This window comes from Belonocnema kinseyi, chromosome 10 (genome assembly GCF_010883055.1).
Source record: "Belonocnema kinseyi isolate 2016_QV_RU_SX_M_011 chromosome 10, B_treatae_v1, whole genome shotgun sequence".
Taxonomy (NCBI): Eukaryota; Metazoa; Arthropoda; class Insecta; order Hymenoptera; family Cynipidae; genus Belonocnema; species Belonocnema kinseyi.
In genome coordinates, this window is record NC_046666.1 from 575,663 (window position 1) to 588,062 (window position 12,400).

The following is a 12,400-nucleotide window of genomic DNA, read 5'->3' on the forward strand; positions in this document are numbered from 1 at the left end:
AGTGTGTTCTAGAACCCTGTTGCAAGTGTGTTCTATAACGAATTAGAGACAAAGATTAATAACTCTTTTAGAAAATTTGTTATGTTATTGTTCTAGAATTGACCAATCACAGACGTTCTGTAACATTTGTTCCAAGTTAGTTCTAGAACTGTGCTGTAATATTGTTATATCGAAGTTCTAGAACCCTGTTACAAGTGTGTTCTAGAACAAATTAGGGAAACAGATTAATAACTGTTTTAGAACAATTGTTGTGTTATTGTTCTAGAACTGACCAATCACAGACGTTCTATAACTTTTGTTCCAAGTTTGTTCTAGAACAGATCGGTTGTCACAGCGTTATAGATCTGTTACAGATTTGTTATGCAATATGTGTAATTGAGTTCTAGAACTGTTCTAGAAATGTTACAGATCGATTGTCACGGCGCAGTGTTCTTGATCTGTTACAGATTTGTTATATAACATTTGTAATTGAATTCTAAGTTTGTTCTAGAAATTTTACAGATCGGTTGTCACAGCATTCTAGATCTGTTACAGATTTGTTATACAATATTTGTAATTAAGTTCTAGAATTGTTCTTGAAATGTTACAGATCGGTTGTCACAGCGTTCTAGAACTGTTACAGAATTATTCTAGCGTCTGGGGGATGACATAGTTACTCACATGTTCGTAACCTGTTACTAACCTGTTCTAGAACAGTTACAGATCTGTTCTGTAACCATGTTTGCTGGGAATACTTTTCGCACTTGTTCATCATTTATCACTATTATGTCTTCAAACGTGTTTCTATTCTATCCACCTCGTACTGGTTTTCCTTAATTTAATAGTGTAATTTGATTAAAAATATTTGTTGTGAGCATTTTTATGTTTTTCTGTAATATCTCAAAGCTCTGTACTTGAGTTCTTTTGCTTTTTATTCCTTGACTCGATGTTTGATTTTTCTTGCTGCACAAAGGAAATGTCGATACAAGCACTTCAATTGCTGGTCCCCCGCAAAGACCCACTCCCCCTGGAAGTATTGGTATGTTCTTTTCAGGTGTTTTAAATTCTTAGAAAACCAAATCCTACCCTTTTCGTAGTGTAATATTATTTTCCTGACATCATTTTTAATTTCAATTTCAATAAAGGAATTAAAATTGAATTTCTTAAAATTATGGATTGTCTTCTAAAATATTTTGTTTCCTTATTACAATTGTGATATTTTGTAGTTTTAATTTATAATAAAGGATTAGTTAACCGACTGGAAAAAATCCTGTGACCAGAAAAGTAACTTAAGTTGGGTTCAATTAGAAAATGTAAGTTCTAGGATCGGTAGCGGAGTTTCACGGTCAGTTTTAGACAAATTAGGTTGTATTTCGAAAATCGGAAAAAGAGTTTTATTTCGACATTCAGTTTCTATTAAAATTTTTTTAAATATTTCGAAAAAAATTGCAAAGATTAAAAAGATATCACGGTTTTTTAGACCATTTTCATTTTTATTATTTTTTTTAAATAATAAAAAACTTTATGAGAACTTGAAATTCTGAAGATTTTGACTTGGTTTCTAAAATATTTAGTTTCTTTAATATAATGATGTTATTTTGCAATTTTATTTTATAAGGAAACAGTCGATAATTCATTGGAAATTATTTTAATATTATCTCGCCTTTGATTCATAATTTCATAAATCCGGAAATACTTGAAATTAATAAAAATTCCAAAAGATTTCAAAGCTTCCAAACGTTTACACACAGATTTCAGATAATATAAAGTTAATATAAAATATATATATTTCATGTGTATTAATATAATATTTGTTATAGTGAAATTATTAAACTTCTTAGAAAAACAAGGTACGGAATAGTAGTAGATTATGTACCTAGGCATTAAAGTTGAACTTCATACGAGGATGCAGAATTTAACTTCCGAGCCAGATGCGAGGACGATAAAACTGCTTTCGAGTATAAAACAACTTTACTGCCGTGTTGCATACAATACTTTATCTGAAATAGACAGAATAAGAGCACCTTTTTTGGAAAACGGCGCTCGATTGTACCACATACGCACGCGCGTGAGCTGAAGTTAGAAGTCCAAAATCCACTTCTTAGTTAAACGGAGTTTTAAAATTAATTCTTCTCACTCTTTTTTTCACTTTTCTTTTACTTCTCACTTACTTCTTCCTCCTTGCTGTCACTTTACGTGTCGCTCGTCGCAGTACAATAATGTGCTATTTTACTGCCGCTCCGCGGGCTCATAAACAGCGCTTATTCTGCCTATTTCAGATGAATGAACTTTTCCTAACTTTTGCGTAAATTTATGCAAATTAGAGGACATTTAGGGAAATTCTTCATACCTGAAACTTTTAGGCGTAAAAAAAGAAGGTTTTTAGGGAAAATAGGAGACATGAGAAAACGTGCTTATCGATGAGTGCTGTATGAGTAAAATTGTCAGTAAAATTCTAGTTAATTAATTTTTACTTTAACGTGCAGTATAATAAAAGTGTTTCTGCTTCTTCTAAGGCTTTTAGCTTCTTCGTATGCTTGAAAACTGGGAATTTAATTTCGCACTTTATACTCGTATATTTAGAAAGTTGCGTACATTGTGTTTTTTAATTGTTGTTTTAAATTAGTGCTAATTAGAATTTATAGAATTAAAATTTTCAGGTCCTTCATTCGTTCCATCAACAGGAATTGCTCCACCACCAAAACCAGCACCTCCTTCGTTTCCAAATAGTCCAGTTGGTGTCTCACCTATTAGCATGCAACCTACAGCAGTTTCAGTTCTGCCTTCTGTTCAGCCAATGACTTCCACTTCAGCTATGGGTAAGACAAATATTTTATTGCAATTACTTTTTGAATCAGTCGAAAAATTTAGGAAATCTTCAATCAGTTTTACCCTCTTGTTTCTAAATCAAATGATAATTGTGAAGGAACTTGGATGAGTTTTACAGGGCGTTCGATGTTTTTCTTTAGAAATGCTCAGCATCAAAGAAACAAGATCATCTATAATATTATATTGTGCATCTAATGAGAGAGCCAGGGTTTTTTTTTTTTTGCGGAGGACGATGTTTTCAGAACGATGCGTAGACCGAGGGCGCTGAAGACGTACCCCAAACAAAGACGAGTGGCGCCCTCGAACTACGCCAAGTTCTGAAAATATCGCGCTCGACAAAAAAATCCAGTTCTCTCACCAGAGAATATACTCAACGAATATTCTGAAAAAGTTGCATTTTTACAGATTTTTCGTTTAAGGAACATGCATAATAAGTTTAATATTACAGTTAATTGTTTTTAAGAAATATTTTCATGAGGAGCTCAACGGCACAAACAATTGTTTGTTGACTAAAAGTGCTCAAGTACATTCTAGAAATAATACTCGTGACAAATAATTACCAAGTATGTGGGAGTTTACCAGCCAGAGTACTGATTTACCAGTTTCACCGCCAGAGTGCGCGATCTGTTCGGGCCCGAGTTATGCGAAAATTCAAATTTCATAAATGAAAACCAGCTTTTTTGTACAAATTATTGACAAAAGTTTTTAATTCATTCGTGAATTAGAGTAAAAATGTGATTTATTCAATTTAAAAAAAATTTATGTTTTAAGTATGGTCAGTTTTTCTTTTGCATAGTTTTGAATTTCACAAATATAACATTTTGTTGACTGAAAGAACGTTTCAAGGATATGTTTTAAAAAGTAGTCTATTTTTTATAGCTAAAAATAAAAAATAAACATTTTGTTAAATTAAAAAAACAACTGTTTTCAATAAAAATTATCTTCTTTTTTTAAAATTTAAGTGTTTTGGATCAAAATTCTATCAGTTGAAGTACCTTCTCTCTGGTTAAAAGTTTAACTGTTTTGTTGAAAATTTGTCTTTTATTTGTTTTATTGTTATTTAAAGACTGATATTTTTTATTTAAAATTGAATGATTGTTCACAATTCAACCTTTTTAGTTGAATTCAACGGCTTCTTATTAAAAATATTTATTGTTTGAAATATCACCTATTACATTTTATGTTTAGAAATCAACCATTTGGATGTAAACGATGTAAAATCATGTATTTTATTGAAAATTCGTCTCTTTTGGTTAAAAAATCATTTTTCGGTTGAAAATTTACCTAATTTAAAAAAATTCATTCTCTTTTCTGGAACTCTGATTTTTTTTTGTTTAAAATTCAACAATTTTTGGAAATTATTTGTCTTGTTTGTAAATTCATTTATATTGGTTAAAAAATCATTTGTCAGGTTACAAATTTAACTACTTTTTTCAACTATATTTTAGTTATACAAATTAATATTTCAGTTGAAAATTAACTGATTTTGGTTGAAGATCTAAGTGTTTGGTTCAAATCTCTTTTTTTTTTGGTTCAAAATTGTCTTTTTAAACTGAAAACTGAACTATTTCAATTTTTTTTTCGAATTAATTTTTTTTAGTTGCAAATTCACTTCTTTCGATGGAAAGTTAACTACTTTATTGAATTTTTCTAATGCATTAGTTTTGTTTAAAAAATTTGTGTATTTTGTTCAAATCTCCTTTTTTGGGTTAAAAATGATTTTTTTTTTAAATTAAAAATTGAAATAGTTACAAACTCATTTCTTTCGATGAAAAATGAACTATTGTATTGAAAATTTGTTGATTTTTTTTTATTGAAAATTAATTATTAAACTTCAAAATTGAGTATTTTATTTAAATTTTTTTGTTTGTTCAAGTTCAACTGGTTGTTATTCAATATTGATTTTTTTTTTAATATCATCAGTTATACTACTTTGTAAAAAGTATTCTTTTTTTGGTTGATGATTAATTAATTAAGTTGAAAATTCATTTGTATTGGTGAAAATTTAAGTATTCTGTTAAAAAATTCGCTTTTTTTTGGTTAAAAATGAATTTTTTTATAGAAAATTTAACTAAATTGTTGAAAATTAAATTTTTTTATATGATAATTCCACTAGAAATTTAATCTTCTTGTTTGAAGACCAATATTTTTTGTTTAAAATTGAACTATTTTATTTTTGATAAAAATTGTATTTTTTATTCAAAAATTTATCTTTAATAGTTAAAATTCTACTATTTGGTATTAAAAATATCAAATGTTATCAAAACACGTACTTTTAATTTTTTCCTCTAAACAATAAAGTTATGTTTGTAGAATTCAAAACTGCGTAAGAAAAACTGTCCAGTAATTAAAATATTAAATTTTTTTTCTTCAAACTGTATGAATTACTTTTATACTTTATTTTATAAATGAATTATAAACTTTTATAAATAATTTGTATAAAAAAAGCTTTTTTTATTTATCAAATTTAAATTTTCGCAGAATTCGAACCCAAACAGATAAGGAATTTTCTGAGTGGTAAACTCCATCATTACATTTTTTTATTGTTAACAGATGAAATGTTTATACATATATCTAAATTACTCATTTTGACAGAGAAAAAAAATGTTTTTTTTTTACCAAAAAATATTTCAGACAATTGAATATTAATATTCCTGTAAATTATTATTGTTATTAACAAATTATGAAATACATATTAATTTCGATCACACATTTTCTTAGGGTAAGATTTACTATTCAGATTTAGAATATTATATGTTTGACGAAATCATTTTTTTGGTGCAAAAATTATTAGTTTTGACATTTTTTCCATTTATGTTATAAAATATAATAAGCATTTAACATTCAGAATGTTTTCTGATTTTTTTTCACTTTAGGAAACATTATTATTTAGTTTTATGATAAAAAAATGTATTTATGCAAAAAATGCATGTGTTTAATAATTTGTCAATAACAATTAAGAGTCAGTGACATATCTTAGGAGACAAAATAATGTTTTTCTATGTGAAAGTGACTAATTTTGTAATTTGTTTAAATACTTTTGATTATTAATAATAAGAAACATCTAACGTTTATGTGATTAGGAATCAATTTTAAATATTTTTTTTTCTGTTCCTTAATCCTTCACTTATGTTCATTACGTGTAATTGATTCTGATGCACAGCAACTTTATTCAAGTCCTTCGATGATAAAAAATAATATTCTCAAAAAATCTAATTTTTTAAGATTATCTATTTTTGCGCAGAAACAAATGAATGATAAATTTTTAAAGGCAATCTATAAAACATCTTGTTTCTTTTATGCGTGGATATTGCAATATTGTTATTTTTAAGTTTCCTTCTCTCTTTGCAGATTTACTCGACCTTGTCATGTTTGAAGGTATTTTGATAAAATAAAATAATAAAAAGCACAGAAAGTATTGTGTCGCCAAGAGCTTTGCTAAAAGCTAAGCCAATGTATTTTAGGAAATTAGTGCTAACTAAAAGTGTTTCATCATTTTTCTTTTAATTTGTTTATTACTTTTAACAGTGACGTTGAACAGTTTATGCGTTTTTTGCGACTAACTCGTTTGCAGATCTTGTAGCAATTTGGTTCCTCACCTATCTTGTAGTGGTTATTAATAAATCGTCACAAAGAAAGAATTCAATCCCTTTAATATGGGTTTGAAAGCAGCTCCCATAATTTTAATCACAGCAGAAGGATTTAATCAATTTAATGTTAATAGAACATCTGACGTGTTAAATTCAGATTCTGTTCAACTATCAGAAACTGGTTTTTGAGTATTTATATATTTTTGTGGATACAAAAGATAAAAAAAACGCAAAATGTTTTTGCGAAAATTTGAATAAAATTGATGTATTTATCTTTTGTTGCGTGAACTTTTCATGATTATGCATAAGCTTGAGTGGCTCTATGCATTTTTATTGCTATGGTTTTTGCTATAAAAAATGTGTAGCTGGTTTCTAACACGGAGAGGTCGCTCGAGACCGACTCGTCTCAGGTTTTACAAGGTTAAAGTACATGAACATCCATTAGATGCGAATTTTTTATGTTGATCCATTGGGTCTTAGTTGTCAAGATAACGAGTTTAGAGTATTTACGCTTGAATCTATAGAGAAACTGAGGCCCACCTGATCGAAAGAAACAATACTTATCTGATGGATTTTGATGCACTTTCATCTCGCGAGCTCTCCTTGTAAGTGAATGCTTTTTTTCAGTTGGAATTCCGGGAGTAGCGCCTATTGCACCTTCAAACACAAACCCGACACCGATTGCGGCTTTCGGCATGGGTCCAACTGTGCCAATGCACCCAATGGTTCCTGGAATCGGAGCAGTTTCAGGTGTTATTCCTGGCGTTATGCCAAATATGCCAGCTATACCTACGGGTAATCTAAACAACTAATTATTATTTTATTTTAGAATACAGTCAACTCTTGCTTATTCTAAGGCGCAATTATTTAAAAGCTTAGCCATTTCAGTGGCTGGCCAATTAAAAAGAGGCTCGAAGAGCGGGAGGGAAGCACTCGTTGGTTTTCTATTGAGTGTTTTAGCATGACGTCATCGGAATGCATACAACTTTTTTGAGAAAATATTCCAAACGCAAAAGTTATAAATGTTAGGATACTAATATTTGCCAAGTGTAGAATGTATTTTCTCAGTCATGTTCCATTTATTTGTCGATAGACGATCTTATTTTTATCTATTGAAAATGAAAGTTCTTCAACCATTAAAAGGAGTTGTGTAAATGCACTCTACACTTGCAAAAAAATTACTATTCAGAACTTTATAACTTAATTTTAGGTTTAGAATATTTTCTCCAAAAAGAAGTATACATTCTCATGTCAAGATGTCTCGGGTATGCCAATCTTCCTGATATTTTCACCTTTCCTATCATGATCGTGACGTCATGCTACAATGCTCAATATTCCGCGAAATATTTTAGTCGTTTTTTGATTCTCTTATATTGATTTTTAGTTGGTAAATTGTGCTATTTTAAGGAAATTTTATATTTCTCATGTCGTACTTGAAAAACACTGACATGCATGATGCGTAAATGCTTACAACGCGCGCATTGAAATAGGCACGGGTTCACTGTTTTACTTTTTATCTATCTTTTATTTAGAATTGATTTTAAAACTAAAATAAGATGAGTGGATTAGCGCTTGACAATTAAAAAAATTATTGTGGAAATACTGCTAGAATGTTAATCCTGGAATGTGAGCCCTTAAGATGTGAAAGCTTTTGAGGGAAATATGGAAAGTTGAAAATGAAAATTGATTTCCGTAGACAACGGTGTGCTTCCGACAGCAGGGGTCATCCAGCCAATGTTCGGATCCGCGAATGCGTCAGTAGTTCCAGTTGCGGCTGCAATTCCTGCTGGAAACATTCCTCCGAATGGTGGTATTCACACTCCAGTTTCTACCAATTCACCATTGAGTACAACTGCACGGCCGCCCAGCATAGAGAGAGTTGGATCAGTCGACTCGGGTGGTTCGCCACAGGCCATGGAATGGGCAGTACCTCATCAAACCAAATTAAAATATACTCAGTTGTTCAATACGTGGGACAGAACTAGATCTGGGTTCTTGTCAGGTCCTCAAGCCAGGAACATCATGGTGCAGTCGCAATTGCCGCAGCAGATTCTTGCGCAAATATGGTGAGCGCATTGTGGTTAAACATTTTTACATTTAAAGCATTTTTATTATTATTATTATTATTGTTGATATTATCAGGGCGGCCGCTGAACCGGGAAATCAAAAATTTTAACGGGCCGGGAAAAACCGGTAAATGGCAGTGGATTTAATTTTTGACCGGGAATTTTACAAATTTCTAGAAAAAAAATTGTGTTCGAGTTTGATTTCAACTGTTTTGTAAACAATCAGTTGAATTTTTAACTTTTTCAATTACGAGATCATTCAGTTGACAATGTGTAATTCGAAAATCTAGCAGATACAAATTTTATGTTTTGCATTTTCATTTTTAGGTGTGCATTTTTCATTTAAAGAATTTAAAAATGCAGTCGTGAAGACTTTAACAATTGACAATTGAAAGTTGAAATTTTTGGATAAAAAACCTTTTTAGTTGATCAAATATTAATATCAATTATAATAATTTTCTAAATTGAATTTTACATTAAAGATTAACAAGTGAATAATAATTGATTTAACAAGACGATCCGGAATCAGTTAAAAATTTAAGAATGTCCAGATTTTAACGTTAAAAATTCATCTGTTTCTATTGGAAAATTTTAGTAATTATAAAAACTTAAAGGCCCGGTTGAAACATTATAAACTATTTTGAACATAAAAATAGCTTTATTATAATATGTTTATAATGAAAGGCTTTTATGAAATTTAAAATATTGTTCTAGCCTAAAATCTGAGATTTCGTATTCAGGAAAATAACAATTGCTGATTATTTAGAAATATTTGATTGTTCATGTAAAACTGGTAATTATAAGTCCAATATTTAAAAGAAAAGAAGAAACTAAACATTGAACTTTACAATTTTAATTGTTTTATTTTTTAACAATATAATAATTTACAAGTAAAATTGTTGAGATTTTATGTATAATAAATATTGAACATCTATAATTTCTAGAAAAAATTCGACAAAGTTGAAGAGATATTTAGAAGGTTTGCAAAGATTCAAAATTAATTAGAAATTTTTAATGATTTAAAATCATTGAAATGAAGTATCTACGTGTACCGACAAAATCCGGTTATTAGTGCCTAAATTTTGGTGCAAATACTCCACGGCCTAATTTAAGAGAAAATATAGATTTATGCAGATTTCTAACAAAAAATTTAGAAGCTTTTTATGAATTATGAAAGGCTTCAAAAGAATAAAAAAGATTTAGAAATATTTCCAAAATTGTCAAAAATGAATCTGGAAGATTTTAATTAAATGTTTCTAATTATGCAGGATTTAGAAAAAATAGGAAGAATTCGAATAATTGTAAAAAGATGTTTAAAAGTTCTGAAAAAATTTCAGAAATAATTAAAAATTTGAATAGATGTAAAGCATCCTACGTTTTTCAAGATTTTGAAAACAAATTTTGAAGCTTAAGATTCTTAAACTATTTAGAATGAAAATAATTTAACTTTGAATTTAAGAAGTGTTTAGTTTATAACAATAATTTAATCGTACATTTGTTAATGTTTCTAGCTTAAAATTGACTAAATTGATTTGCAGCTCAGTTTTTATTACTTCAAATGGAAAAATGTTTAGCTTTAGAATTCGAATTTTTTGATTTCGTTGACCGGAAAAAATGTTTGCGAACCGGGAAATTACCTGGATTTTGTATGTGGTTAAAACAGCCATCCTGAATTATTATGTAATTATTAAGTTACAAGAATTTTTTTTCGAGTTCGATATTTTCAGAACGAGTCGTGGATAGAGCGCGCCGTGAGCGCCCTCCACGTACGACTCGTTCTAAAAACATCTTGCTCGACTAAAAAGTTGGCTTCCCTCAAGTCTTATTTTTCGATACGATCAGGGTGCCTACCTGATCGGAAAATCGGGAAAATATGTAAATGAAGGGAAATTTGATTCAATAACAGGGATTTTGATTGAAAATGTACTAATTTGCAAATTAAAATCCTGAATTATATGCTGTTACTATAATTCTTAGTTGTAACAGTGACAGGCTATTTTTTTTTAAGAATTATAATATTTACTTTAAGTTTTTAGGTTATGAGTTATAATTCAGACTTTTGGACAGGAAATTTCAGTAAAAAATATGATTTTGAGAATTGAGACAGAGAATTCCTGCAAAGAGTATTAATTTTGACTTTTGAACAGAGAATTGCATAGAGAATTATAATTTTGACTTTGGAGTAGGGAATTTTGGAAAGAACTATAATGTTGTCTCGGGAGAGATAATATTATTAATTGAACACAAAATTTTGGAAAATAATTTAAATTTTGATTTATCAAAAGAAAATCTATAAAAAAATCCCTGTTCCAAGTCAGTATTCGTCCGATTTTGAAAATGCCTGGTTCCAAATCCAAACTTGCATGTAAATATTCTTTTTTTTTGTGAATAAAATTTTTCCAGTATTGAAAAACTTCCTCTTCCAAATTAGAAAAAAATTTAGTTGCTTTATTCCACATTCGACCGAAACGGCCACCTTTTGCTTCTGAATTGAGGGGCAAAGTAGCATCTATTTCCCGAAAACCGAATTTGTGGGGCGAAAGTGATATTTGTGGGGCGAAAGTAAAATTTGCGGGGCGAAAGTGAAATTTGCGGGGAGAAAATAAAATGATTGGGGCGAAAGTAAAATCAGCAGGGTGAAAATAAAATTTGGGGGGCAAAAGTAAGATTAGCGGGGCGAAAGTAAAATTTGCGGGGCGAAAATAAAATTAACGGGACAAAAGTAAAATTTACGGGCGAAAGTAAAATTAGCGGGGCGAAAGCAAAATCAGCGGGGAGAAAGTAAAATTTACGGGGCGAAAGTAAGATTTGCGTGGCGAAAGTAAAAAAAAAGGCGGGGCGAAAGTAAAATTAGCAAAGCGAAAATAAAATTAGCGGGGCGAAAGTAAAATTAGCGGGGCGAAAGTAAAATTAGCGGGGCGAAAGTAAAATTAGTGGGGCGAAAGTAAAATTTGTAGGGAGAAAATAAAATGAGTGGGGCGAAAGTATGAATAGCGCGGCGTAAGTGAAATTTGCGGGGCGAAAGTAAAATCAGCGGGGCGATAGTAAGATCAGCGGGGCGAAAGTAAAATCAGCGGGGGAAAAATAAAAATTAGTCGATCAAAATTCAAGGCGCGAACAAAGCGATAGAAAAATGCTTTGCCTCCGTTTTTCAGGGCCAAAAGGTGGCTACGGTCGAGTGTGTAATAAAATACTATATGCAACACGGGACGAAAGTGACCCCGATTGAGAAAATTTTTCCCGAGGGTGCGTTTACGAGTTGCATTATAATAGAAAATGCTGAAAAAACATATTTATAATGCTGACTTGGAACAGGAAATTTCCGTAAAGAATTGTAATTCCAGGCCAGGAATTTAAAATGATTCATCGGATCATTTACCCTGCAAAGTAGTCCAAAATATAAAATCTAATCATTAAAAAAATGTAGTTTTTCCGAATAAAAATGATATTTGACCACGATTCGATTTTCTTATCGTCGTAGGGCCTTGTCAGACATGGACTCGGATGGGCGTCTGGGCTGCGAGGAGTTTGTACTCGCGATGCATCTCTGTGACATGTCGAAAGCTGGTGAAACCATTCCTCCCGCTCTTCCTCTCGAGCTCATTCCTCCAACTTTCCGGCGTCAGCGGCAAACCAGCTTAACACCGTCCCAAGGAACGCCGGATATCGATCCATCTGCAGGAATGCCGCAGGTAAACATTATTTTTCTAATATCTCTCTATTTACTAAAAAACAAAAAAACTGGCCAGCTGCCGCGGCTTCAAAAATCGGAAATGTTTTTAGAAAGTACAGTACGATTTTTTTATCTAAATATACTGACCTAACTAAAAACATATCAGTGGGACGATGGTCGTGGGGGCTAAAGCGTAGGCTTTGGACCCACTCCTTCGGCTTGCGGGTTCGATTCCCGCCTCGCACTCTGGAAGAGTCTCGGTG

General features: G+C 30.8%; 1 protein-coding gene across 7 annotated transcripts in view; it reads left to right on the forward strand.

The window, feature by feature from the left end:
- The window catches only part of LOC117181578 (intersectin-1), a 133,286-nt gene that overhangs the window by 44,697 nt on the left and 76,189 nt on the right, over positions 1–12,400 (forward strand). For all 7 annotated transcript variants that reach the window (XM_033374411.1, XM_033374413.1, XM_033374412.1 and 4 more), the window contains exons 5-8: positions 2,640–2,798; positions 7,026–7,193; positions 8,095–8,464; positions 11,946–12,156. In XM_033374411.1, the coding sequence (XP_033230302.1) occupies positions 2,640–2,798; positions 7,026–7,193; positions 8,095–8,464; positions 11,946–12,156 (908 nt within the window). The remainder of the gene's footprint in view (positions 1–2,639; positions 2,799–7,025; positions 7,194–8,094; positions 8,465–11,945; positions 12,157–12,400) is intronic.